This window comes from Enoplosus armatus, chromosome 17, assembly GCF_043641665.1.
Source record: "Enoplosus armatus isolate fEnoArm2 chromosome 17, fEnoArm2.hap1, whole genome shotgun sequence".
Classification (NCBI taxonomy): domain Eukaryota; kingdom Metazoa; phylum Chordata; class Actinopteri; order Centrarchiformes; family Enoplosidae; genus Enoplosus; species Enoplosus armatus.
The window spans coordinates 17,562,678-17,587,621 of record NC_092196.1 but is presented as its reverse complement, the minus strand read 5'-3'; the positions used below and the strand labels follow the sequence as shown (position 1 = coordinate 17,587,621).

Genomic DNA, 24,944 nt, shown 5'->3' with positions numbered 1-24,944 from the left:
GGTCAGTGCCTTAGTTATATCATCAACCACAGGAGAGGAGGGAGGAGACCCAGACACAACACAAGGAAACGTGGAGAGATAAGAACCGACCATGGCACTGCAGAACAAAAACACATTCCGGAAATCAGGCACTTGTAGAAAAAATCTTGAGGTAAGACAAGACTGTAACCTATCATTTATTATTATTAATATTATTTTTTCACTGGGTGATTCGGTCGGGTGAAAACAACATGACTTTGGAAGATGCACCTCAAATTGGCTCCACGGCCAAGATGAAATTGATGTTAGCGGGCATTCTGTGTTCGTTTCCTCTAATGTACCATTTCCCCAGTCAGGGAGGATTTATTGGGGCCTGACCTTATGGAAAACTCCTCGTCACATTAACCCCAAGTTAATAAATGTGCAGACAGATGAAGCCTCGGAGGGGAAGTGATGAAAACTCTCACATCACCAAAATGCAGCCGTTTGTATGCGCTACACAATATTTTAACAGACTGTAAAACACTGTCACGCTTCTCCTCTGTCTCTCTTTCACAAGAGGGAACACACTTTGTCTTGAGCTCAGTAAATATGAGCAGATCTGTGGAGGCATGCTCAGTAATCCCAGACATGACTAACAAAACAAATGAGGTCAGCCATCACAGTGTGGCGCTGAGCTGCCTGCAAACTGCCCAATATCATGTAATAATTACAGACTGCGCCTCTCCTCCTGCTACATGTAGTCGCTAGATAGTTTGTGTACATGTTGATGCAACATTGCTGGAAGTATAGTCACCAGAGAAACTCATTTATAAGACGGTATCTCAAGAGATAAAGGTTTTCTGCACAGTGCTGAGAATCAGAGAGAAAGGCCATCTATGAGGAAATAAGGAACAGGTTTAGTCATGTTTATCTTGTCTCCTGTGAACAGGTACACCAAAAGAGGTGAAATCACAATTAAAGTACTTTTTTTTTTTACTTTAATACAAAATATATATAATATATATATTGAATATAAAACAAAAAAAAAAAAGAATATATTAAGGGAAACATTTCAAGTAACATCTTGAAAGAAACGACTGTGCACTTTGTACGCACATTTTGTAAACCATAAAAAAAACTAAAAAAAGTAAAAACAAATATGATAACATAATATTTATATTTACAAGGTTAATTTAACAAGGCTTTGTACAAATGTTACAAAAATTGTTCAACACAAACACCTGCACGCTCGGACATGGTCACACATATTGTTGCGCAAAAAACACACATAAACATTATTAACAAGTAGAGAGAGAGACGGCTGTGTGTTGTGTGTATCTGAATCTATCGTTCGGAGTTTTAACTGAGAGGATTACAGTGTGTCTGGTCCGAAGAGGGACACGTTAGGAAGACTGATATGAAACATCAGCTGAGATCCCTCTTGAAATGGATTTAAAACTGACCAATAACTTTTTGTAATTCAGAGTGTGTGAGGCTCTCACCAACAATGTGTAATAGTTTCCGCTAAACATGACTTTGATAAGAAGCACCATTCTCTCAAGAACCGGGGGGGGGGGGGGGGGGGTTGCTTTTCAGCATCCGTCTCTGGTCACTTGAAGAGATTTCACCCTTTAATTTGTGTCGTCTGTGAGGCAGGAAGGTGGAGGAGACGGGAAGGATGCTCGGTTATTACTCAAATGTGAATTCTTGGCTGTAACATTGATTGTGATGAGGTCTGTTTGTGTCTCTGTTTCTGTATTATTTCTATAAAAGCACACATATAAGAAAAGAAAACAACAACAAAAGCTTTGGCAACACTGGAATGCCCCTCGCCATGCAACTGGAGCTTATCGAAAAGAAAAGGGTGGGCTGCTTTTAAAGACCTGGTACACCGTGTTGCACATGGCAACTAACCGCAACCCTGTTTACGGTGCCGGTCTACTGACCTGCAGGGAGTCAGCAGCTCAGCCCGGACCCCCTTTCAGAATCAGCAGCTTCAGCCTCTTTTCCTTGGAGTGAAGGGTGGGGTCAGCCGGCAGGGCTCACAGGTACTGGTGGAATCTAGAGGTGGGTGCTTGACGCGTGGCAGGTCCTTGGTCGAGTCTGTCTGCATCCCGAGGCAGCCCTGGTGTTTTGACCTGGTTTCGAGCGATAGGAGACAGGGGGAGGTCACTGACAGTCAGTGGGGGTCTCTTGTCGGACGTCTCGGTCGGGGAGGCCACCACGGTGTGTCTGCGCCAGGCCCGTCTCTTCCTCCGTGTCTCGGGTGAAAGTGGTTTTCGCAGTCCCACACTGCGCAGGTCGTCGGCCGAGCCCAGGAGACGGGCGCGGACCTGCTCCGCCAGAGACCTGCCGCCCGGGCCGGTCGGGGTAAACGAGGCAGCCTCGCTGGGTTGCAGGGCGGGCTTGGGCTTGGCCAGGCGCAGGCTCTCCTGGCTGCTGCCTGAGGAGGGGTTGGTTCTGAAAGTCTCTCTCCTCACTCTGGCTGCGCCGTCTGGCCCAGAACTAGCCCCGTCCCCCTGAGCCATGGCCCCGGACAGCTCCAACAGGTCCAGGGAGCGAGCCTTGGCCTTCTCCGACTTCAGCTTCTTCCTGGCCAGAGTGTCACACTGGATCAGCTTGTGGGAGTTGAAGGAAGGCCGCGAATGCAGTTTGTGAGTGGTGGAGGAGGAGGAGGACGAAGGCGTGGTGGACCGCGCCCCTCCTTCACTCCTGTCCGCAGAGTCCGGTGTGTGTGTGAGGGCTGTGGGCGGGGCGAGAAGGTTAGTGGGTGACAGAACAGGGGGTTTGTAGTGTGTGTAGAGGAAGCTGCGGGGGGCCGCCGCCGGCTGCGTGTTCACAGGTGTTGTCGGGTGTTTGTCAGGTCTCTCCTGGGTCAGGGACCGCGAGGCAAAGCCGCTCTCATTGTCCGTCTCGCTCACCAGCTCGCTGTGCTCGTCATCGGCATCATCCCCCCTCCCCTCTGACCCCAGGCTCCGCCCTAACGTGGAGAGGGTGGAGTAACCAGAAACAATAGAGCGAGCGTCCTCTGGAGCTCTCCATGGAGGCCCTTTAACCTCCGCCCGCGCCTCCTCCTCCTGCAACAACATGGCTGCCTGCCCTCCTCCTGCCTCCTCTTCCTCTTTACAGCACGGCTGAATAACAGCCACCACCTCCTCTGGCACCTCCTCTTTCACTCCGCTTTCTACAACTTCCTCGTCTTCCTCTTCGTCCTCCTCTTCCTCTTCTTCTTCGTCGTCGTCCTCCTCTCCCTCTGCTCGAGGAGCAGTGTCTCCCACGGGTGACTCTGCCTCCTCTTCCTCCTCTGCCCCTAGATGTCCGGCTTTGATTGGCTCGTGCTCCGAGTCGTCGTCGGTGCTGCTGCCCACGCGGCGGCCGTTGTGGCGCTTCCTGCGTTTGCGGCCCGTAACAGCTGACATGATGGACAGAGTCAGGAAGTCCTTGGGTGTGAGGTCTTTCTTTGACCCCCACGACCCCTGAAAAAGGAGAAAACTTAACTTTACATTTTATATGTTAGTATATGTTACTACTGGTTATTACATTGTCTGACAATATCTGTGTGTATAAGAACAACCAGAGTAACGCTGCACCGTGTAAGGAGACGTTACCTTTGATTTAGCTGAGTCACTGTTGGTTGAGTCTGGGGAAAAGAGAATAAAAACATCAGCGGGTCAGAAACACTGAAGTTAACAAAAGGCCAGAACAGTCATGGTGGAGGACACAGAGGTGGCTGGTGTGATCATCACTTTTTTAAGTGCACTGCTCTGTATTGACGTCACAGCGGGTTTTTTCCATCTGCTGTAAAGCGGAAAACACCTGCTGTGACATCACCGATAGGAGGTGTGGCTTAAGCACAACATGCCTGAAAGTTGAGAGCAGTGAGCAGCTGTTGTGTGTCTCTTCCTGATTGAAAGAAAAACTAATTACAAGACAAATTTCTCTGCTTAAATCTGAAGGAACTCGTCCTCCTCTGTGCCCTCTGACCTCGAGAGACGGCAGCACAAAGACACTGATTTACACGCTGGACGATGTGGAGGAGAAACAATGATTGGGGAAGCGGGGGTTTTGGTGTTGGAGGAAAGACTGCATTAGGAAACCACAGCACACACCGATGACATCACCGAGAGCACTGATGATATCAATCAGCGAGAGAAGCGTTGGGAGGCGCGAAGGCAGAATCGTTTTGAGTCGAGAAAAGAGACACATTCCCTCACAAACACAAACACAAACACACCGATGCAGGAAAAAAGCTGTTTTTTCATTAAATCTAAATCTTTTGAGGAACCTGGGGGCATGAGGGGGGGGGGGGGGGGGTGGCGGCCATTTAAGGGGCTCTAGATGGAATTGTTTCTCATGTACCAACAACAATGATAGTAAATCCACTTTATTTTGTGTCTCACCACCATTAAAGCTGCAGTGGAAGCACTGGTAATTCACCAGTGCTTCCACTCGTGGAGGAGAAGCGGCCTTTCAGAGTAAACCAATGTACCAATCAGATTTTGGTATGATATAGGATCAGCTGAGGGAAAAAAGACGCATTGGTTTGACTCTATTGAACTATTGGTCCTGAAACAGTAAGTTAATTATTTGATTAGCTGATTAATTGATCAGCAGAAAGTCCGTCAACAACTTTGATAATTGACTAATTATTCAAGTCACTTAACAATGTGGGAATTATCTGCTTCCCTCTGTTGTATATCATTAGCTAATTGAATATTTTCGGACAAAACAAACTATTTGATGGTGACACATTCAGCTCCGCGAACGCTGATGGGTGTTTTTCACTATTTCCAGACATTTTTAGACAACAGCTGTTAGTTGTAGGTCTAAAACAAGACTGGACATCAGTTTCTGCTACAACAAGTATCTTGAGACTCAGTCACAATCTTTTGTAACAGGTTTGGGATCAATGAAAAGAATTCAACAACAATTTCTAACAAAATATAAAACATCATGCCTGCTCTTCTCTTGCTTTGCTACGTTTCTGGAGATTTTACTTTCAAAGGCCACTTCTGCAATACTTCCTCATCCTGAATCGAGCGTCTAAGGATAGAAGGTGTCACATGCTGTATTTTGAGCTGTATAAATGGACTTCTTCTTCTTTGTGTGCAGAGTCACCAGTGAGCTGGCTTTAATGTTATCTTGGACCTCATTTGAGAAACAACTAATGCTTTAGTTTCACACAAATAAAATCAGATCAAAAGAATCTCTGATGTCATTGGGGCTTTGAAATGGCAGCTCAGAAACAGCGCCACCTAGAGTCCCTTTGGAGCTAAGAGTGGGGTTAGGAGCCTTTTGATTGGACTACACTGGCTGAAACTGGCCGTTGGATGAGTGGAGCGCGGTGCATAACAACAAGACAGGCCACCAGTGAGGGGGTTGTCTCTCAGTGACAGAACACAGTTTACACTTCAGTGTCAGAAACAGCAGCTTTAACAGGCAGAGAGCATCCAGTCAGCCATTAATTCATTAGTCAGACCGGGGCGACACACAGAGACCTCCGTCTGACACTGAGAGGGAGACGCCGACTTTCAGGAGGGTAATGGAGACCATGGAGACACAAACCATCACCACCACTACCAGTCACCCACACACACACACACTTTCACAATATGATGCACTGACTCGGCTGCACACACACACACGTATTGCCAGGGGAGTTCCCATCCTACCGCAGTGGCTGCTCCACAGGCTCAGCTAAGAGAAGGAAATGCAGAAACGTACAGAGAAAGTGAAAGATGAGCAACGTGGAGGGAAAAAAAGAGGTCAGCAGAAAGGAGAGAAGTATAGGCACGCTATCAAACACAGAAACACTCCGGGTGCTAACGCATGTAAGACATTTCTAATGCTGCGTTCCAGTTCTGTTGGAAAGTAGGGAATTCTGGCTTTAAACTGGGACAAACTTCCAAGGAGGAATCTGAATCAAGCGAGGAACATCATGCCAACATGGCAGCACACTGTCTCTCAGAGATACATTTTCATTGGAACAGGATTAGTTTACCTACTTGTTGAATAAAGTGTCTTTTTCTTGAGACTTAAATACCCCTGACAACTGAAAACATCTCACCACGTTGGCAGTTACTCTCTTGTGTTTTGTTCCCTCAGTTCACTGAAACATGACACACTAATGGGGAATTTCCTACTTCCAGCTTTTAACGGAAAGCAGCATTCCTTTTTGGGTTGCCGATTACAGCCACCCGAATGCTATTGGTCGGCTTGTTCAGAGCTAGCAGTGATTGGGTCAGAGAGCAGGAAGCGGCGCTCACCTGAGGCCTCCCCCAGCAGAGCGGTCCTGCCGATGTTGGACAGCAGGTGGTCGATGTTGGGGGCGGGCTGCACGTCCTCCGTGTCCACCGGCGTCTGAAGGGGACATGAGCAGCAACATTTAATTACACAACAAGAGGCTGTGATTTACACGCTGGAAACAGACTGACCCTTCAGAGATGAAGTGGACCTATTGTCGCATATTGATGCTGATAATTACTACAATACTGACATCTTCCATGATGTGATTTCTCTGCAGGTTTTGAATGAATAGCAATTTTTGCTTCATCTGTGCTCTCAATCATCACCAGGAGAAAAGTACAAGATCAAATTGCAAACAGAAGAGTGACTCCACTGTATGATCCAAAGAAAGATAACAAATACATAAATATGAATCTTTTAATTAAACTGTAAATAGCTGAATCATAATCGTGACTGAGTGCAGGCCAGCTAATGACAATTATATCTAAGTAAACATCTTTCTTAACATTTCATCTCAGATCCAGCCAGAAAAAAATGAAAACAAATCTACAATTGCAGATGTTTTTCTTGTTTCAGGGACTTTCTAGGAATTATTGTCACCACACAACACAAAATAAGTTAAGTTCAGTGCTGAGCAGCTCAGTACAGATTCTCAGATAATGAAGTCACACACAACATACTGTGCATTACTTCAGAGCTACTGTGCATCCTCAGCTGGATCTTTACTGTCTCTGTAGTACATCAAGGTTTCCAGTGTGTAAGTCTGAATAAATCATTACTGTCCACATGCTGTAAAATATGGGAAGCACACCTTTTCATCCTTGTCTTGCTCATCAGCGAAAAACCAGACGCCCTAAAAGAACAACAGACAGAAATATTTAGCATGAAAAGGATTATTAGTAGTGTGTGTGTGTGTGTGTGTGTGTGTGTGTGTGTCTCTCTCACATGTTGGATGAGCGTCTCTACTATCTTGTAGCGGTCAGGCATGTGTGTGACCATATCTTTCATGTTGTCCTCAGACGTCCGGACCAGCGTCGGCCCAAACACCAGAGCCAGATTACGAGGCTCCATCTGCACACACGGCAGGTGAAGACAGAAGACATTAATACCAAAGACGTCACACTGATACGTGATTACATTTATTATATCATATCTACAAACTTTCTTAAACACACCTTGTTTTTGTCTGAGTTGTCGGCTACAGTCTTCAGGTGATCAACCAGGAACTTCAGAGTGTGGTAATAATGATCTGGGAGGTCTCGGATCTACGAAGGAGAAACAAGAGGAATGATAACACCTGTTGAACCTGCCTGACCTCTGCTACACACACACACACACACACACACACACACACACACACACACACACACACTAGCCGACCAGGAAAAGGACCATATTTAAATTCATTCATGAATACAAACAAACACGCACCAGTTTCTTCATGGTCTTCAGTCTCTCTGATGCGTTTTCCATCCGATTGGCGTCGATGAAGTCGTTGTACTTGTCTGTAAAGATGTTAGAAATATTAAAATACTTGTAAGGTGAGACGGTTCGATATGAATGTGTGTAGGTGTGATGGCATGTTGTGACATGTTCGGGACTCACCGTTGGTGAAGAGCGGCTCCGGAAGTTTCCTGAAGAAGGATTTGAGCAAACTGCTGACGACATTGAGGTCCTGCCACTTCTGTTGACGGCAAAAGGCACAAAGAGGAGTCAGCGATCCTGTGTGTGTTTTACCTTCTGCATCTAAATGTTAAATGTTTTACTCCTCATCAATCTGGTGTACAGGTGTGTTTGTAGTTCCTCACCTCCTCTGCAGGGTTGATGTCGACGCCCTTGTTGAGCTGATCCTGAAGCATCGACACCATGGCGTTGTTCCCGGGGACCCTGTAGATCCCGGTGTATTCCAGACCCATGTCCTCCACCAGGCCGCAGCAGATCTCCACGATCAACGGGATGAACTGAGACGGACACGAACAGAATTTAATCACAAATAAAACACTTGTTTCGATGCATTCAGGTAAGACGGAGGACATCGAAGCTCACCTTGTTTTTTACTCCCGGCTGACAATCCTCCAACCTCACACCGAAAGCTTTAGGCCCGGACTTCTTTGTCTTCTTCATGATGTTAATTCCCCACGGAGACTTGGGAGGGGCGCTGTCATCTGAAGACAGATCGATCAGAAACTTGACACAGAGCTTCAACGTATTAGTGTTGTACCTTGACTCTGAGTCAGTTCTTGTGTCCACTTTTATCAATTTATCTTTTATCTATTTTTGCACAGTGAGTATTGAGTCCACACGCAGCGCATACTACCCGACACTGACCTTTGCCCTCTGGTTTGGGGGAGCGTGGCGCTCCAGCAGCGTTTTCCGCCTTGGCGAGCAGGAAGGGAGGCTTCATGCGGGGCATCCTGGGAGAGGAGTCGGGCTTGCTGCCTGTTGGACTGCAGGGGGAGACAGAGAGACGGGTTTAATTCAAGCTCTCAGTCATGATGACAGATGAGAGCGGTGGTGAAGGCAGCTTCATGATGTTTAGTATCATCAGGGGACTCACCTCTGCTTTCTGTAATCGTTCAGCTTCTTATTGATGAGGGCCTGTCTGGAGAAGCCGAGCTCCTGAACCAAACAAAAACATCTGCGTTATGACTCGTTTCTAATAAGAACTACACACTGCAGTCACAGATGACAGGTGAAGGTGTGTCCTCTGACCTCGCTGTCCGTCTTGCTGTTCTCCCTGATGACCTTTATCCAGTCCAGCATGTCCTCCCGGTCCTCCGCCTGCAGCAGGTACTCGCAGAAGTCCTGGGTGGTGAGCCGCAAGGCGTGCTTTCGTTTAGTCTCACTGTACGCGATGTCCACCAGGCAGCCCCGGATGCTGATTGGCTGCTCGTCCTCCGCCGCACCTCCGATCGTGGCCCCGCGAAGCACCGCCTCCCTCTTGTCCTTGTAGAGGAACAGCGAATGGGAGCGAAGCACCGAAAAGACTCGCTTCCACGGACGCATGCTGCTGCCCACCTTCTGTGAAGGACAGATGAGATGTGATGTGAGTCTTTAAATGCTTTTGTGCCTTCAGTTATTTTCTAATCTAGCCTGGTGTGCCCACCTTGCCCTTCTCTGTGAGGATTTGTTTGAAGTGCAGCCATCCTTCTCGCCGCACGTCGCTGTAAGTGATGTTTCCCAGCTCTGAGGTGGAGTGGCGTTTAGATCGCACCTCCTCTGCGGTCCCAAGGTTGTCCAGAGACTGAAACACAAACAGAAATGTTCAGAGCATTTGTTGATATGTCATCCTATCACATGTTCTACTCTTTTTGTCTTGAGACCTGGACATCGGTATGGCAGGTTAACAGAACCCATTTCTGACAATGTATTAAAGGATTTATCTTGCTCATGCCGAAAAAACAATAGGAATAATATCCACTTCTGTAATGCTCCCATGTTTGCGCTGATGTTGAGTCAACTTTATGTTCATTTAGTTGTGACCCTTGTTTCTCATGACCAGGGGTTTTCCAGCGTTTTATTCTGTCATGAATTTCATTATTCTTCTCTTTCCACATGACATCATTTTGCAACTATCTGGCCTCTCTGCGCCGATGTACTGTACGTTACCAAATGCTGCCTTCAAAACTCAGAGACACTTTTCTTAAAGCTGACACAAACTCAATTTAACTCACTTGAGTAGCTACATTGGTTGGAAGTCTGAAGCACCTTGACTGCAAAAATGAAAATATTTCTACTTTTCAAAGACTAAATAAGACATTTTTCTTCTTACAAATGAAAAGTTGAATGAATAAAAAATAAAACAAACCCTTGCTCAATTCAATACACTCAGGAGTTTTGCTGCTGCAGCCATGTTACTGTCACACTACATTTTAGCCTGTCGCAGGTTTTAACGGTTTCAGGACAAAAGGAAAACAAGAACTGTGACTCCTAATTTCCAAAGTGAAGGGAAAAGGAAGGGGAATTCATCAGTGCCATCATCTTTTAACATAAGTGGCATAGCTTCACTTTAGCCTCACTCACGTGGATCACTTGATTTAGGTGCTTTTACAATTGTGATTTAACACAGTCGGCGTTTGTCATTACGTCCACCCACTGTAGTTATCTACATCAAATATGTTTTTTAGAAAGTCTTAAAATTATGGATTTATTTAAGTAAATTTGTCTGTTAAGCTGCAGGACAATTGTTTGTCTCTAGTTAGTTTTCTTGGTTTGATTTTCTGACAAACGGACATGTGAATGCGACAGCTGTCCACCTGATCTGGTTAAAGGACCTATAAAATAATGTATACATGAAGAAAAGTCAGAAGACTTTGTCGCTTTATGAGTGTTAATTAAAGGTGAAGAACTCACCCCGTCTGTGAAGAAGCTCTTCACTCTCTTTGGTAGCCTCCTGCGAAGAAGAAGAAGAAGAAGAAGAACAACAACTGTCAAAATGTCTGCCTGCACATGTCATTTAATGGATGTGTCTCAGTTTGACAGTACTCACGAGAAGACTCGGCCTTCCTCTCTGAATGTGTTGAGTCCTTCGTCACATGACTTGGAGCGCTCGGTGGTGATGGCTAGAAGATAGGAGGAACGGCGACTGGATTTAATACTGCCTGCTCGATGAGAGGATGAATGAGCAGAGACAGAGAGAGAGAGAGAAAAGAGAAACAAAGAGACAGAGAGAAAGACAGAATGTTGATGTAATGCCAATCACCCGAGTGGACGGTGTTGGATTAGGAGAGGGGATAGTGAGGGAGGAAGCAGGAGGTGGTGGGTTTGAGTGAGCGGGTGGTGAGGACGGACGGTGGGGAGATGAGCTGGAACGGTGGGTTAGATTAAACGATCTCTGGTCACTTTTCTCACCACCAGCATGCAGGTGTAGCCTCTGGAAACGCAGACTGACATGCATGTGAGCCACTTGTTTAAAGAAACGTGTCATACAAGTCTGAGTCTGTCCAGTTTAACTAAACTGAGTGTCAAATGAATCTAAAACAAAGCGACTTTTCAACCGGTTTCATGCACAGCTAGAAAGAGAACATGCTGAACAAACATGCTTGTATCATTTTCTTTGTGTCGAACATCCAATCTTCAAATCCAGCATGCAAAAATGTTATAGCACCTCATATTATTGAGCCCCAAAAGTCTTGTTCGATTATTTCAACTTATGCAATAATTTCAACTTAGTAATTATTGTCAATATCGTGAAAGAACAGCATTGTTAAGCAAATTGCTGTGCTACAAAAATTACACTTTATTCTGGAAAATTGTTGATTTAAATTAAAAAAACAGTTGAAATTGGAAGATTTTTCCACTTCACTTGAGAAAATAAGACTTTTACGACTAAATAACAGTGAAAAAAGGCCCTTCCAGCCTCTTGAAATCCATAACTTAGTACAACAACCAACTAGGTTTTAAAATCTCATGCTTCATCAGTCCCTCTCTGCAGTGAAAAGAGGGATAATCTGCGTCGCAGGTAAACACCACAAAGAAACACCAGTTGCATGCAGTGGGGAGGAAGGGGGGGAGAACGGGGAGGAGGGGGCACTCACTGCAGTCGTGTGAGAAGAGCCTAGTGAGGGGGAAGGTGAAGGTGGGGGAGGCGGGGCTGGTGACCACGGCGGGCGCCGAACTCATGCCGCTGGACACCACGGAGGACGCCGGCACGTGGCGGGCGCGCAAATCAGCGCCGGGGCTGGTCGGCTCATCTGTGGGAGGGTGGAGGGAAGGGGAGGAGGTGGGGGGGGTTAGGTGTTAGAGAAAAAGGTCAGAAGGGAAAAAGAAGGAAAGTAAAAGGGGTTAGATCAGGAGAAGGTGATGAAGAGGAGAGGTTTTTAAGGGAAAGGGACAGCGAGGAACTGCAGGGTTACCATCAGAGATACTGAACAAGAGAATCTCACAGTTTCCATTTCTTCAACTGCAACATACAACAGTTGTTCTCGAACGTGACACAGAAGGCAGACCACAAACACGAGCATCGACGCCCATTTACAAATCCACAAAAGAAGCTAAAGGATCTAAAACCTGTGCAGCTGTCTCAGGAAAGAACAAACACAAATGCAACCTGAGTAAAGAGACAAAACGTCACACAGGCACATGTTAAAATAGGAAAATAGTTTACAGATAATGCAGTACCTGTGCCTCCTGTTGCCATGGGAAGAGCTATTCAGTTGCTAACAGAGGGGGTTTTGTGACAGATCTACTGGCTCCAGGTTTCAGTTCTTTATAAAATCTAGTAGTGTTTGATCTGATACATGTGAGGATACACACAAGAGAAAGTGTCGCAATCCAACAAGACCAAAATATGTGGATAGTAATGTGGATGATTTAATGCAGAGATTTAGTGGTAGTTCTTATGCCACGAGTGAAGCTTCAGTGTTCAAGAAGACAAAGCAGCTTTAGAGGTCACACAGGCTACATGTCTTTAACCGTTTCAGCTGAAGCAAAGGGATATGAAAGTGCAACACACACTCACACAACATACACTCACACTTCCTGACTGACAGAGAGGATTTAGAGACCGGCTCGATGTTTGCATAAAGTGAGGACAAGCTTGATTTGCCGGTGACATTTTAAACTGTCAGGACCGAGTTGCTGCAAGGCTTCGGTGTGTTCTCTGTGGGAACAACAGAGGGCAGCACAGCCTCAGACAGCTCTGCAGACTGGAAGGACTCAGTCTGAGGTCCACCCCCAAACACCACCACAGAGTATTTTTGTAAATTCTTACTTGGGTTTCTCATTTCATCTCACTCCTGCTCTGATTTCCTTCTTCTTATCTCTCTGTCCCTGAAACTTCCTGCGATCATCCCTCATCCCTCGCCATCTTTTACCTTCTTCTCTTTCTGTCTCTCTTTCCTTTTGGCTTTCTTCCATCCAACACCCTTGCCGTTCTATTCTTCACTCCTGTGCATACTAGAGCCCGACATAAGGCGGAAAACATTTCCAATCTGAGATGTGGAATCTGCCTGTTTACAGCGCGGCCCAGAAATAGCCGGGCTGTGGGTTTAACAAAGGCCGTCATTAACGGACAGCCAGAGAGAGTGAGCTCAGAGCCACCAGACAGAGACGGACCAGCAGAGGGGAGCAACATACTGCAGCAGCTCAACATGTATGTCCAGCAGTCCAGAGATTACATCGGGAAGAGAGGTGAAGAAGAAGAAGAAGAAGAAGAAGAGAAAGAGACAGACAAGGAGCTGAAAAGACTTCAAATAACCTTACAAACTCACCTACATACAAGTTGTTACTCTGAAAAACCACAGAATCTCCAAGTTTAGTGACTTTCACTTTTTCAGATAAATAAGGAGTAAATTCTCCTGCCTTTCTCAAGTTTCTTCAGAACTCATTGGATTACCTAAAAAGAGTTGGAAGGTACCAGCACCAAAATTATACTTTTTTTCTACACCTTAAATGTTTTTTCTGTAAAACCTTATTTTTTAATTGAACAAAATATGTCAAACCTCTCAAATGCTTAAAGAAGTACAGCTGTACAAGAACTTGGATTGGAAAATGTAAATTAAATCAGTAAAAGGCATATTGAAGGAAAGATAAATGGGCTGCAGCTGACAACAATTATTCTGCTGATTAGTTTCTCTATTAATCGATTCACAGTTTAGTCAATAAAATGCAAAAAAGAAAAAGAAAAAATGCAAAACACAGTTTCCTGAACCGGGTTGACAAAAAGAAGAAAACCAGAAATCTAGAAAAAGAGGAGAGAAAAAAGAGAAAGAATGAGATAAAGAGACAGCAAGTCAGAGAAAATGGGGGCTGGCGCCTGTAAGACAAGTCAGAGGGGACCAGAGGCCTTTTTGGAAGCAGGACAGAGGCCAGTACAGAAGCTCTTGGTCCTGGTCTGTTGTGTCCAGGGTCCAGCTAGTAAAGATAGTCATAGACTGAACCCCCACGCGCCCACACAGACACATGAACCCCTTCATCTTCCAGAGCAGCACAATAGCAGCATTGAGGGCGGACGGGAGCTGAATACATGGGCCCCTACTGTTCCCCACAAGGACCGCCACAAAAACCTCCTGGTAATTTACAGCTTAGATTCATGTCGAAAGACTCCAAGTGGGTACAGAGTCAAATACTGCATCTGCTGACATGCCTCTTCCTGTTTTATTCACATTGTATGAGCTACAAAAATATGCTAAATACTTGATCAAAGTTTGGAAACATTCTGTATTTTGTGTACGTCATAAAGACACAGGCTGCCTTTGTGCTCTCTACCTCGCAGACATCCGCGCTTTGCAGACAACAGCCTCTTAAATCGCATGTTCCCAAAACAGGCTGAGATCATATCAGCATCTCTGTCAGAGAAATAGAGAGATGGAGGACGAAAGAGAGGAGAAAAGCTAGCTCTCGTCTATGGGGAGAAACTAGCCTAGTTTCAGTTTATGGCCATTAGACGTGTCCCGGCCTGCAGCTCCGACTGCCTGGTGTCTGAAGGTACGAGGCAAGAATGTGCTCTGACAGACTGAGAGATGCCTCATGGTTTTTGCTGATCCTCTGGATTTTCTCTCTTTAAATGACTTTCTCTGGGCCGAGTGTGACTTGGCTCAAATATCGACGGCCATTCCGTGTTGGGTCAAAGCTTCCAAGTCAGCTGATTTGAATCTATTCGGCATGAGGGTTAGCAGCGGCTGTTTTCTTCAGGCTGTGACAAAGCGACGGAGGCACGGCTCGTCTGACCGACTAACTTCATTTGCGTATGGTTTGACTTAATGGCTGCTGTGATACAAGCCAATATGAAGCCTGAGGAGCCCCCTCTCTTTGAGTCTTTTCAGAACAGGGAACAAGCTGGGACATGAGCACAGTCACCTCCCACTGACACCAACATGTAGGCCATAACTGTACAGTACATACAAAGAACTGCATATCCTGCATGTACAGAGGCTATTACAGATGATGAGTTTATGGCAAATGTAGGATGCTATACCTCTACTATAAATTAGGTTTTCCTAAACATATAATCTGATTCATTTAATCCAACTTGAATATGAATCTTATGCAACCCTTGAAATGTTTCAGTGTTAAGTTAATTTCTTTCTGCATGGTCCATAAAAAGCAGATTAAGTCTTTTAAGGAAGGATTAGAGGGAAACTTTCTTTTCCTTAGATGTTAAAGTGAACCGAGCAGTAATGAATCATGTAGCTTCTCTATTAATAAAAACATGATTCTAAGCAGCCTCTTTGTGATTAAGCCTCCTTGTAGTTCAGATGAAACAAGGCTAAGAGTCTACAGCTTTACTAGCAATATGCTCACAGTGGCATTGCTGATGTTTAGCAGGTATAATGTTTATTGTGTTCATCATCTTAGCTTAGAGTATTAGCATGCTAACATTAGCTAATTAGCATGCAATCAGCAGAGGCTGATGAGAATGCTCAGTTTTGCAGGTATTGGACACATTAAAATTTTGACCTGATGAATGGGCTAGAGAAAAAGTTAAGGAATGATTAAAGTCAAATGAATTCATCCTCCGGGGACCATGGATGTCTGTACCAATTTTCATTGAAATCCATCCAATAGATGTCAAGACATGTCACTAAAAACATCATGGTGGCTCTGGAGGAGAAGCCCAGCTAGTCCGCTAGCATGACCTTAAAGAAATCAAAAAAAGGAAATGATAACAGGCAGACATACTACAGGAATGGTAGTAAATCTGTAGCACTATTCTGCTCACACACAAACAAAAACACACATTCAGGAAGTCAAGACTCCACCTCACATCCTCAGCATGGTAAGGTGACCTTAGAGACCCGGGTCAGGCGGCAGGATTATTGAACTCCCAACAGATATGATTCAATCAAACCATTAATACTGTCTGTAAGACTGAGGGAAGTGCCAGTATTACCCAATGCAAACATTCACAGACAAGCACACACACACACACATCAGCAGAATCTCAATGAGAGAATAGAAACTGCATCTGAGAAGAGCCTGGAGCCTGAACAGACAGACAAGAAGGAAATTAAGGAAACACACATTCCCACAAACTCATAATTTTGTCTGAATGACAGCTTTGCATTTCCTCTCAGTTAAGCTTTCACTAACATTCAATAAACACTCGATGTGGATCACATTTTCAGAATGGAAGCGATGAAACCTCAAGGTTAGTTGGAGGTTTTGTGAGATTAAGGCGTAGGAGAAGGGACACGGGATGAAGCTCAAACATTCCTTGCTTACCTATGAAGGGGATGGAGGCCAGGGAGTCATCCTCTATGGGGAGGGGGGCGAGGTTGCCGTTTGGTTTGCGTGGGGCTACATCTCCTGTGGAAGCAGGAGCTGAGTCTTGTGGATCAGGGGAAAACAAAGAGGGTTCTAGCCCGTCCATGGGCAGCGCATAGTGGGGGTGACGCATACCGTGGGCGTTCCTCCGCCCGGTGGGAGGTTTCTGCCTCAGTACCACTTCCTGGGTCTGTGCCACCACCTCCTCCTGCCCCTCCACTGACCCTCGTTCCCTCTCGTGGTTTGTTGGCCTGTACGCTCTGTCCTGGGATTCGGGAGTGGCAGAGGCAAGGGGGGATGTGGTAGAGGCAGTGAGGGGTGCCGTTGTGCCCTCTGGGGGGCTGGTTTTAGATGCTGGGTTCCAGTTCAAATGGGGGCCAGAGTATGAAGGGTCCCTGAAAGAGTGGGCTTGCTGCATAATGCGGCCCGTTTTGCGGTAAAAAGAGGGGCTGTAGCTGCGGTAGCCGACTGGCTGGTCATCCATGCTCTGTCCAGGGGGAAGCCGCCTGCTCTGGGGGGCCGCCTGCTGTGGCGGAGGTTGGGAGTGGGCCTGCGTGTGAGTCTGGGGGTGGTGTTTAGAATGTGACTGTGTATGTCGGGACATCGGAGGAGCTTGTGCTGCACCGTAATGACTCCCCTGCCTCTGATAGGCATCAGTCCTGGGGGGCGGCTGGGGAGCCTGCTGGAGCCATGAAGGCCTCTCAAACCGAGGCGAGACCAGTCCAGCTGTTGCTCGGTCCAGCATCTCTAACGAACGGCCATGGCGATCAAACTGGGCCAGCAGGTTCTCTGAGCGTGTTCGGGTATAGTTAGAGGCTGGATGGCCCCTACCTGGAACCCCCTCCCATTCTCCATAGGACCAGTAGGGCTCTCCATGGGGTCCTGGTCCTGACTGCTGTAGTAACATCAGAGTGTCCTGGGAGGCGCTGTGCGGCCAGCCACCTGTTCGCTGCTGCTGCCTCCTTGTTTCACTGAGCCGGTCCTGAGAGTAGCTGCGGTGGCGGGTCTGCATGCTGCGTCCTGAGCGCTCAGGCATCTGGTTGTAGTACCAGTCAGAGAGGGCCTGCTGGCAGCGCTCATTGCGCCCATGGCTGAGCTGGGGCAGAGGGGGGCTGGTCCAGGCTGAGCTGGACTTGCGTGGCTGAGCCTGCGAGGAGCTGGCAGCGTGGTGGTTAGGATAGTGGACTTGCAGCGGGCTGGACAAAGGGCCTCCTGATGAGGAAGAGGAAGAATAGGAGCGCCCCCTGGTCTGGCCTTGAGGCTGCTGGCTGGTCATCCCGTACTGGATCTCCTCCGTGCGGTGGGCCGGGCTGCTATGACCCACACCGCCCGGCTCTACTGCCCGCCCTTCCTGCCAGCTGGCGGGGCTGCCCACAGCGGAACGGTTGTCTAGGGGTGAAGAGGGGCTAGAAGAGCCTGGCCAGCGACTCCAGTTATCCAGCTGGTTCTGGCCCATGGGGGCAGACGGAGGGGCTCCAGCAGGGGACGTGGTCTTGGTGCGTGGATAACAGAGGGGAGGTGGTGGTGGGAGGTTCTCAGCTCCCCCTGAGTAGGGTTCGTTGCCTGTCAGGTAGGCATCCTGGGAGTACGCCTGGGAGAGGGAGGGAAGACGGAGGAGAAGTGAGATAAGACACGACAAGAAGAAGAAAGCTTGAAGAAAAGGTGAGTATGTGCGGCAGCGACAACTGCAAATCAAAATGAGCTCTCACTGTAAACAAGTCTGACAACAACAACAACAACAACCATAACTCAAGAAGACAACTTCATGCCGCTGTAAATTACACAACAAGCCTTAGAGTGGGACGGTCTTTCAGCTCAACCCCCTTTGCCACAGTTTGTCCCAAGGGCCTCAGCTCTCAACACAAACACATGCTAGCTAGCAAACTGCATGAACTGCCTTGAGCAAAAGCCACAACACTCACTGCATAGCAGGCAGCTGCACATACATATGTCCCCACCAATGTTGTCTACACACACACACACAGGATATACATATACACACTGCGCTGCTTTGAGAGTATCCATTGAAAATAAAAAATGTATAATTAACAGATTACTTCATCAGTCAGTCACACTGTCACATTTAAAGCATCATTTGCAACTCCGACGTGACTTCAGAACACCGGAAGAACAGCAACATACTTGCTAACGATCCCTTTTCCACTCTCATGACTAAGTGAAGCTAAATCACACAGACAGTTAGACAAGTTTTTCAGGGTTTACCTAAACCGTCCAACAGAATCCAGAACCTTTCCCCAGCCTGCATGTTAAGCTTGTAGTCACCACAAACACAGAGGAGGAAGAAGACTTATCCTCACCGACACTCCTGACACAACAATCCTGCAGCCAAAACCTGCCGTTCTTCAGATTTTACACCCCCCCCCCAACTTCTCCCAGAAACATTCAATCTTTTGCTTTGTTTCTATTACTTTTTTCGTGAGTTTTCTATCTGTTGGTGTCCTTGTTGTCTCCCCTCTCGGATCCTTCCAAACTCCCTCTCTCCTCCCTCTCATTCTCTGCCTTACTCCACCCTGTGGGAGTGTGGAAGGAGGCGCAGCACTGGTGATGTCATGCTAGGAATGCAGCAGATACAGGCGTAGCAGCGAGGGGAGGAGTGTGAGGACAGAGGAGTGGGTTTATAATGTTAAAACATGGCAGCATATTTAAACAGAGAACGCAGTTTTGGGCTCTTTTGGCAGGAACACTGATGTTTCTGCCTGTGTAAGACGGACCTCTCTTAAATCTGGTGTTTTGTGGGTTGACATGTTGCTCCAGGTTAATGGGAGGGGAGAGGGATGATGCATGTCTGATCATGTGAGTGAGCACGGAGCAACCTGTGGAGCGACAAAAATGTGTTGTACAGTACATGGGTGTGTGAACGAGCACGGAGCTGTTTTTTTCAAACGTAAGCGTCGACAGTCGACAGTGGCTTTTAATGGATGCATGTTGTAATCTAAACACAGAGTGATGAGCCCCTGAGTCACTCTGAAGCCATTCTGACAAAATCTCTACATTCTTCACCAATGACGGGTTGAAAACAAACAAGCACTGCAGAATATTTCCAGCAGCGTCCTGAAATTATTCAAATTTAACAAACGATTGCCGGTTTGCTTGCCGAGCCATGTAAGTGTGTACTGCAGGATACGTGTGGGTTAGTCTGATGTCTTGGTGGGTTAAGGTGCGTGAAAAATCCCATACTCACACTTACCAACTGAAGCACGTCTTCATCTTTTGGCATAATGGAGAGCTCCAACACACTCTCACTGCAAGACATGTAAAGGAGGAAGAGGAGGGGAGGACAGGAAGAATAAAGGCAAACAAGAGATCGGAGGTGAAAAACTGCTGAATTTCACTAAAAGATATTGAGTTCACATGCAAGATCCTGACCTGGTGCTTGATACAAAGTGTGAGACACAAAAATAGAAAACATATCACCAAATTCTGTATTAATCTCAATAATGAATACTTCGGGATGCACAGATTCGATCCGGCCAGTCTGTATCAGGCTACACTTTCATCGTCGATCTTCAGTGTCTCTGCTATCATTTACATTGACCACACACTCTGTTTTTAGTGCCGCAGCAATCCAAAGCCCTAATGAGGTCTGCTGTGAGGTTTAAATTTGGGAAAGAGAGGTCACTGGTATCAGATCAGGAGTCGGCATCGACAGATTTCCTTAGTTGAGGTATCTCAACTTCTATCGGGAGAGTTGGAAAAAAGTTGGACCAGCTGGGCTGTAGTTGACCCTGACCTCTGACCTCCCTGTGGATTTTGGGGTGTGACAGAAGGTCAGCAACCAAAGAGAGTTCATTTGAATAATTAATTTATATTTCAGAATCTAACTTCTAATCTAATTTCAATAGAAAGCCTAGAAAAGGTCGTAAAATAGTTTCTGTGGTAAGACTTAAAACCAGCGACCAGAAAAAAACATACTCCTCCAGTGTCCAGTGCCACTTTTTCAAGCCCCTAATTGCCCCTCTGGAGAACCACAGTATCTGGCGTTGGGACTGTGCAGAGCCTGTGAGTGTGTAGAGTTCACTGCTCCAGGCTACTCTTTTTAAAAGCAGAGAAAACTAACACTATAGTGACAAGGTGTATGTCATCTCTTTGGTAATGCAAAGAAAAAGCAAACTGGTGGTTCACTAAATCAACACACCAAAGGCTCAAAGCGCTGACAGGCAGGACGTCTTACCTGTTCTGAATGAGGGCTATCACCTGCGAGTACGTCTTTCCTAGAACACTCTCTCCGTTCACTTTCACCAGCCGATCGCCTGCAAAACACAGAACAAACCACAGTTTCAACAAAACCATAAACACACAGGCAACATTAAGTTTATTATCTGTATTATGCATGGGAGGACAGCGAGGAGTGCTACACAAAGTACCTCAGCCTGAGCTGAATCAAATCTGATCTTACAAAATTAAAAAGCAAAGCTCATTGTCTCCAACGTCTCGACGACGAGTCATTTGATTTAACAGTCAGTGTAAGTGAGTCTGCACATCCAGGAAAGACGTTAGATAACAATGTGTTCAAATTTTGTGTGCATTCATGGTGACTTCATACAAGCTGAAACGCAGACAAAGTTCTCAGAGTGTATGCGTTTGCTTGTGTTCATGCTGGCATGTGACTGGATGTGACAGCTTGTGTTAAAGCGTGCACGCTGAAGTACTGGTTTGATCTCTCTGAGCTGCTGGGGGTGGACAAGACACAACAGCTTCAGTAGGTCTGTCACATTCAAATGCACTTGAGAATTTGAGTTGTCATACTGGTATCTGTATTACATCACCCAAAGAAGTAAAAAAAACGTTCTTTATGTAATCTAGTATTTGCCTAGGTCTGTTTTTGTTCTGGGCTACCCCCTCCCCCTCCCCCGAATCTTTCTTATCTCTGTGCATCTGCTCACGTCTGCAGCATCACATGACCGGAGCTCTCCCCAACAGATTTCCAATGCAAATCAGGATGTTCATGCTCCTGCACCACATGCTCCCTTTACCTGTGCACAGGCCCGCCTGGTGGGCCGGACCCTTTTCTCTCACACTCTTCACAAATATGGTGTCCATCGGCTCCAGTCGTCCTTTCTGATACCCTGGAAGACAAAAGACAATGAAAAAGAAATGCAAAGATCAGAGATTGTACCTGCTGAATTGTAAAAATGCAACAAAAAAAACCCCAAATCCTTGTAAACTAGAAATAAAACTTTAGGTTGCTGCTGGAGTTTAAAGATAAGACCTTTTTGATTAAGGGCTTTGAGTACTTTGAGTACTTGTTTAAATTTTCTTGGCCTTGGGAGTATATTAATACTTCAAATTTATTGCCTATTATCATTCTCCTGTGAGTGTCTGAGTGCGGTTGACTACTTTAGTTGCAGTGCTGCATAGTGTCCAGTAGGGGGCGCAGGAAGGCTGCAGAGCAGAGGTTACAGGAGGGACTACTGGAGGTCCCAGCTCATTACATCATCAGTTATCCCACCGGACAAGGTTTTAATTTGTTGAGAAGGAGGGAGATGGACAACACTTACCCTTCCCGTTACCGTTCTCCTCATCCTGCAAAGGACACCAACAGACAGAATTACAAGTCAAGTCAGTTCAGGTCAAATTCATTTATAGAAAACAACCACTGTAGAGGTGAAACCCAGTAAGAAATGTAAAAAAATAAATAGGTAAATAACTGCAAGAGATGTTATATTAATGATAACGGAAATTTTGTAAAGAGGTGGGACAGTGAGGGCTAAACTGTTCCACATGTACAGAAATGTACAGCAGTCAAGGCTTGAAGTAATAACAGCATGTAAGACCGTCTTCTATTTTTGCTGTCGACATCATGTGGATATAAGAAAGTTTTGGGAGCGATAATAAGAATCTCATTTAGCTGGAGAAACTTTTTGGCCATTCAGCATTTGAGGCAAAGACAAAGTCTATCACTGCTGTCACGGGCAGGAAAATTAGCAACTGCTGACTCAGAGTTTACATCCTGTAGGACACAGTTCATCATATGTGGAGCTCTCATGAGGGTTTTTACTTCGCAGCATCGTCACAAGCAGAACTTTCAACACAATACAGTTTAAACTTTTAACTTCCCTGCCAAGAAAAGCAGAGTTTGATCCTGGTCTCAACCCTGACATGACCAGAGTCGCCATGCTGACCCTAACCCATAAACTCCAGACTGCAGTATCCGTTATGTCACTTTAACCTGCAGTGAGTGTTTACTTCCCTGGCATCTCGAGCCAAACCTCCTGAGAAAGACCAGTTTTATGTATTTTTATGCACCGACACAGACGCAGACTGTCAGGTCAGACCGTCTCATGATGTCGTGTGAAGCAAACGCACAGAGCTGTCGGCAGCGAGGATGGTGGTGGTGAGATTCGATAGCTGCAGGTTGTCTGATCATGTCCACACACACACACACACACACACACACACACTAAGCTGAGTGGACAGTTTGGGGTTAGGGGCACGGTGGGCTGACTGCTGCCTGGCTTTATGCTACGCTGAGTGGGCTCATTCCTGGCTCTGCAGACAATGGTGGGGGGTTTAGAGGCAGAGAAAGGAGAGCTGCCGACCCCAGAATAGAGCTCCGAGCTGGGGACACTCGACAACTGACCAGCCCCAGTCTGAACACATCCAGGACTGAGGAGGAGACGGTGAGAGGTGGGCACAAGACTCTGTATCTGGGTCAAACACTGTACACCTGCACACTCTGAAGTATAAAACTACCCATCCTCTCTACAGGCACCTCAACCTGGTGATAAAGACAAGAGTAAAGGTGCAATTGTGACCATGTACATATAACATTAAACTGGGCCCAAATAACATAAAGTTTCATCTGGTTAATTGTAAGATATTTTAACATTTAAAGAAGTAAAAGGCCAATTCTATTCATTAAAAGACAGAGAAGAATGACAGTGAATTGTCAAAGTAACAGTTCTGTCTTGACTTAAAAAATGTAAATGTTGATTTTGTTTTTAGTGTTTTTACATGTCACAATCAGAAAAATATAGAATAAAAGGTTTGTTTATCAGCAGTGTAATGTTGCTCATGATGAGATATCTCCCATTTGCGTAGTGTAACTGTCATTGCAATATAAACATTCACATACATGCAAGCACCCTCTCAACCCCATATTTATAAATATGATCTACAAATAAGGTCAAATCAAAGCCACAGTAGATGAAGGAGAAGCCAAACGGCTCAGTTTCAAACTCCACCTGACAAAAGGGCAACAAGGTTGAAGCTTCATGCAGCAAAGGTGCATACATTTTTCTTTTTAAATGACGGGACCACACAGGAGAAGAGCTTGGGACATTGTTTTAGATAATATAATGGAAGACTCTTGAAAACTTTCAGGACCTGCAGACACCATGAAATTAGTGCCCAATTGGATCACGCACCCGGTAGCCCTCTGATAATTGGACACTATGAGGGTAATTTGGGAGATTTCCACGAAGGCTCTTCAGATAAGAATGGGCGACTCTATGGGTCCGATTGTCCCAAAACACCATGTGACCCTCGAGGCAGAGGAGACGAGGACAGAACCGGGGCCAAAGGCCAGCAGTGGGCCTATTGTCCGGGGCCGGCCTGGTACGGCCTGACTGCCAGAGAGTGGTACCAGGCTAAGACAACAGATCTCATTCAATCCGTGTTCCTATCTGCAGCTGCTGGATGGTGGGGTGGTAGAATAATAATAGAGGCCTTGTTTCAGCTGCCTCACCCCACCCCAGCCTCCGTATCCCTCAATTTCACATCTGGAGCCGTTTGCCCCCACACCTCAAAGAGCTAAATAACCACTCACTCGCATAGAGGCTCGTTCCAAAACACCAGAACAATCTTCAATTCACCAAGGACTGAAAACAAGGCCCGAGAAGTGATACTGAAAAACAATTAGCAGAAACAGTTTGGTGTCTGGCGGGGCATGGAGGTGCTCTTTATATCCCTCAAAATGTTGTTAAGAGCCCATGTCTTTATTTTGCCTCATTTAATAACCCTTAAACAGGTCACTTGGTTCAGTCTGTTGTGTCCAGTCAGCTAGGCTTGTTTTCTCCTTTTGCCAGCTCAACCTCGCTGACCCTCAACTCCAGTATGATTGGCTTTATCTCTGAGCTCAAGTTGGCTCTGTCCTGGGTTAAGTTAAACATACGGCTTTCGAAAACCCTTTTAAATGCCAGCGAGGATGAAATGGAGACCATGTGTGCTGTAAAAATAAACATGGAAGTTGAAAAAAGGACTTAATGACACCAAGATTAAAAGAAGGAAAAACTGTAGACTTGTCCGTAAAACCTTATATATTTAACATAACTCAACACCTTTTTTCAAGGACCTGTCGGTCTCACCTTGAGGTTGGTGTGCAGGGCGGACTCTGGAGGGTAAACAATGAAGTGGCGTAGCGTGAAACCGAAACCCTGGGAGTTCTTATGGAGAACCAGCGTCCGGGGACCCTTCCAGCCCACGCCGACCCCCTCCCTTCCCGGCCGGGTCGCCATCGGCGGCCGAGGGTTGTCACCGGCTGAGGAGAGACCATCCCTCCGCCCCTTAGC

At 46.3% G+C, this 24,944-nt stretch overlaps 1 protein-coding gene across 1 annotated transcript; it reads right to left on the bottom strand.

Annotated features, from left to right (window-relative positions):
- Positions 1 to 1,058: 1,058 nt before the first annotated feature.
- arhgap23a (Rho GTPase activating protein 23a) lies at positions 1,059 to 24,944 on the bottom strand. The gene is made up of 23 exons (XM_070923067.1): positions 24,741 to 24,944; positions 21,933 to 21,957; positions 21,408 to 21,500; positions 20,606 to 20,684; positions 19,622 to 19,676; positions 16,372 to 18,004; positions 11,745 to 11,900; positions 10,697 to 10,808; positions 10,561 to 10,600; positions 9,314 to 9,451; positions 8,920 to 9,228; positions 8,765 to 8,826; positions 8,536 to 8,654; positions 8,254 to 8,372; positions 8,016 to 8,168; positions 7,813 to 7,891; positions 7,639 to 7,712; positions 7,383 to 7,472; positions 7,153 to 7,278; positions 7,019 to 7,060; positions 6,228 to 6,321; positions 3,570 to 3,601; positions 1,059 to 3,437 (listed from the first exon to the last, which is right to left on the bottom strand). The coding sequence occupies exons 1-23, from the start codon at positions 24,888 to 24,890 to the stop codon at positions 2,004 to 2,006; spliced, it is 5,214 nt and encodes a 1,737-aa protein (XP_070779168.1). The 5' UTR covers positions 24,891 to 24,944; the 3' UTR covers positions 1,059 to 2,003.

Bases quoted from the DNA above. Each gene is read 5' to 3' on its own strand.
- arhgap23a (XM_070923067.1), bottom strand. From the start codon at position 24,890: ATGGCGACCCGGCCGGGAAGGGAGGGGGTCGGCGTGGGCTGGAAGGGT. The intron at 20,685-21,407 runs GTAAAGGGAGCA...TGTGTTTTGCAG, and splicing joins CCAGGCGGGCCTGTGCACAG to GCGATCGGCTGGTGAAAGTG. The intron at 11,901-16,371 runs GTAAGCAAGGAA...ACCCTCCCACAG, and splicing joins GGCCTCCATCCCCTTCATAG to ATGAGCCGACCAGCCCCGGC.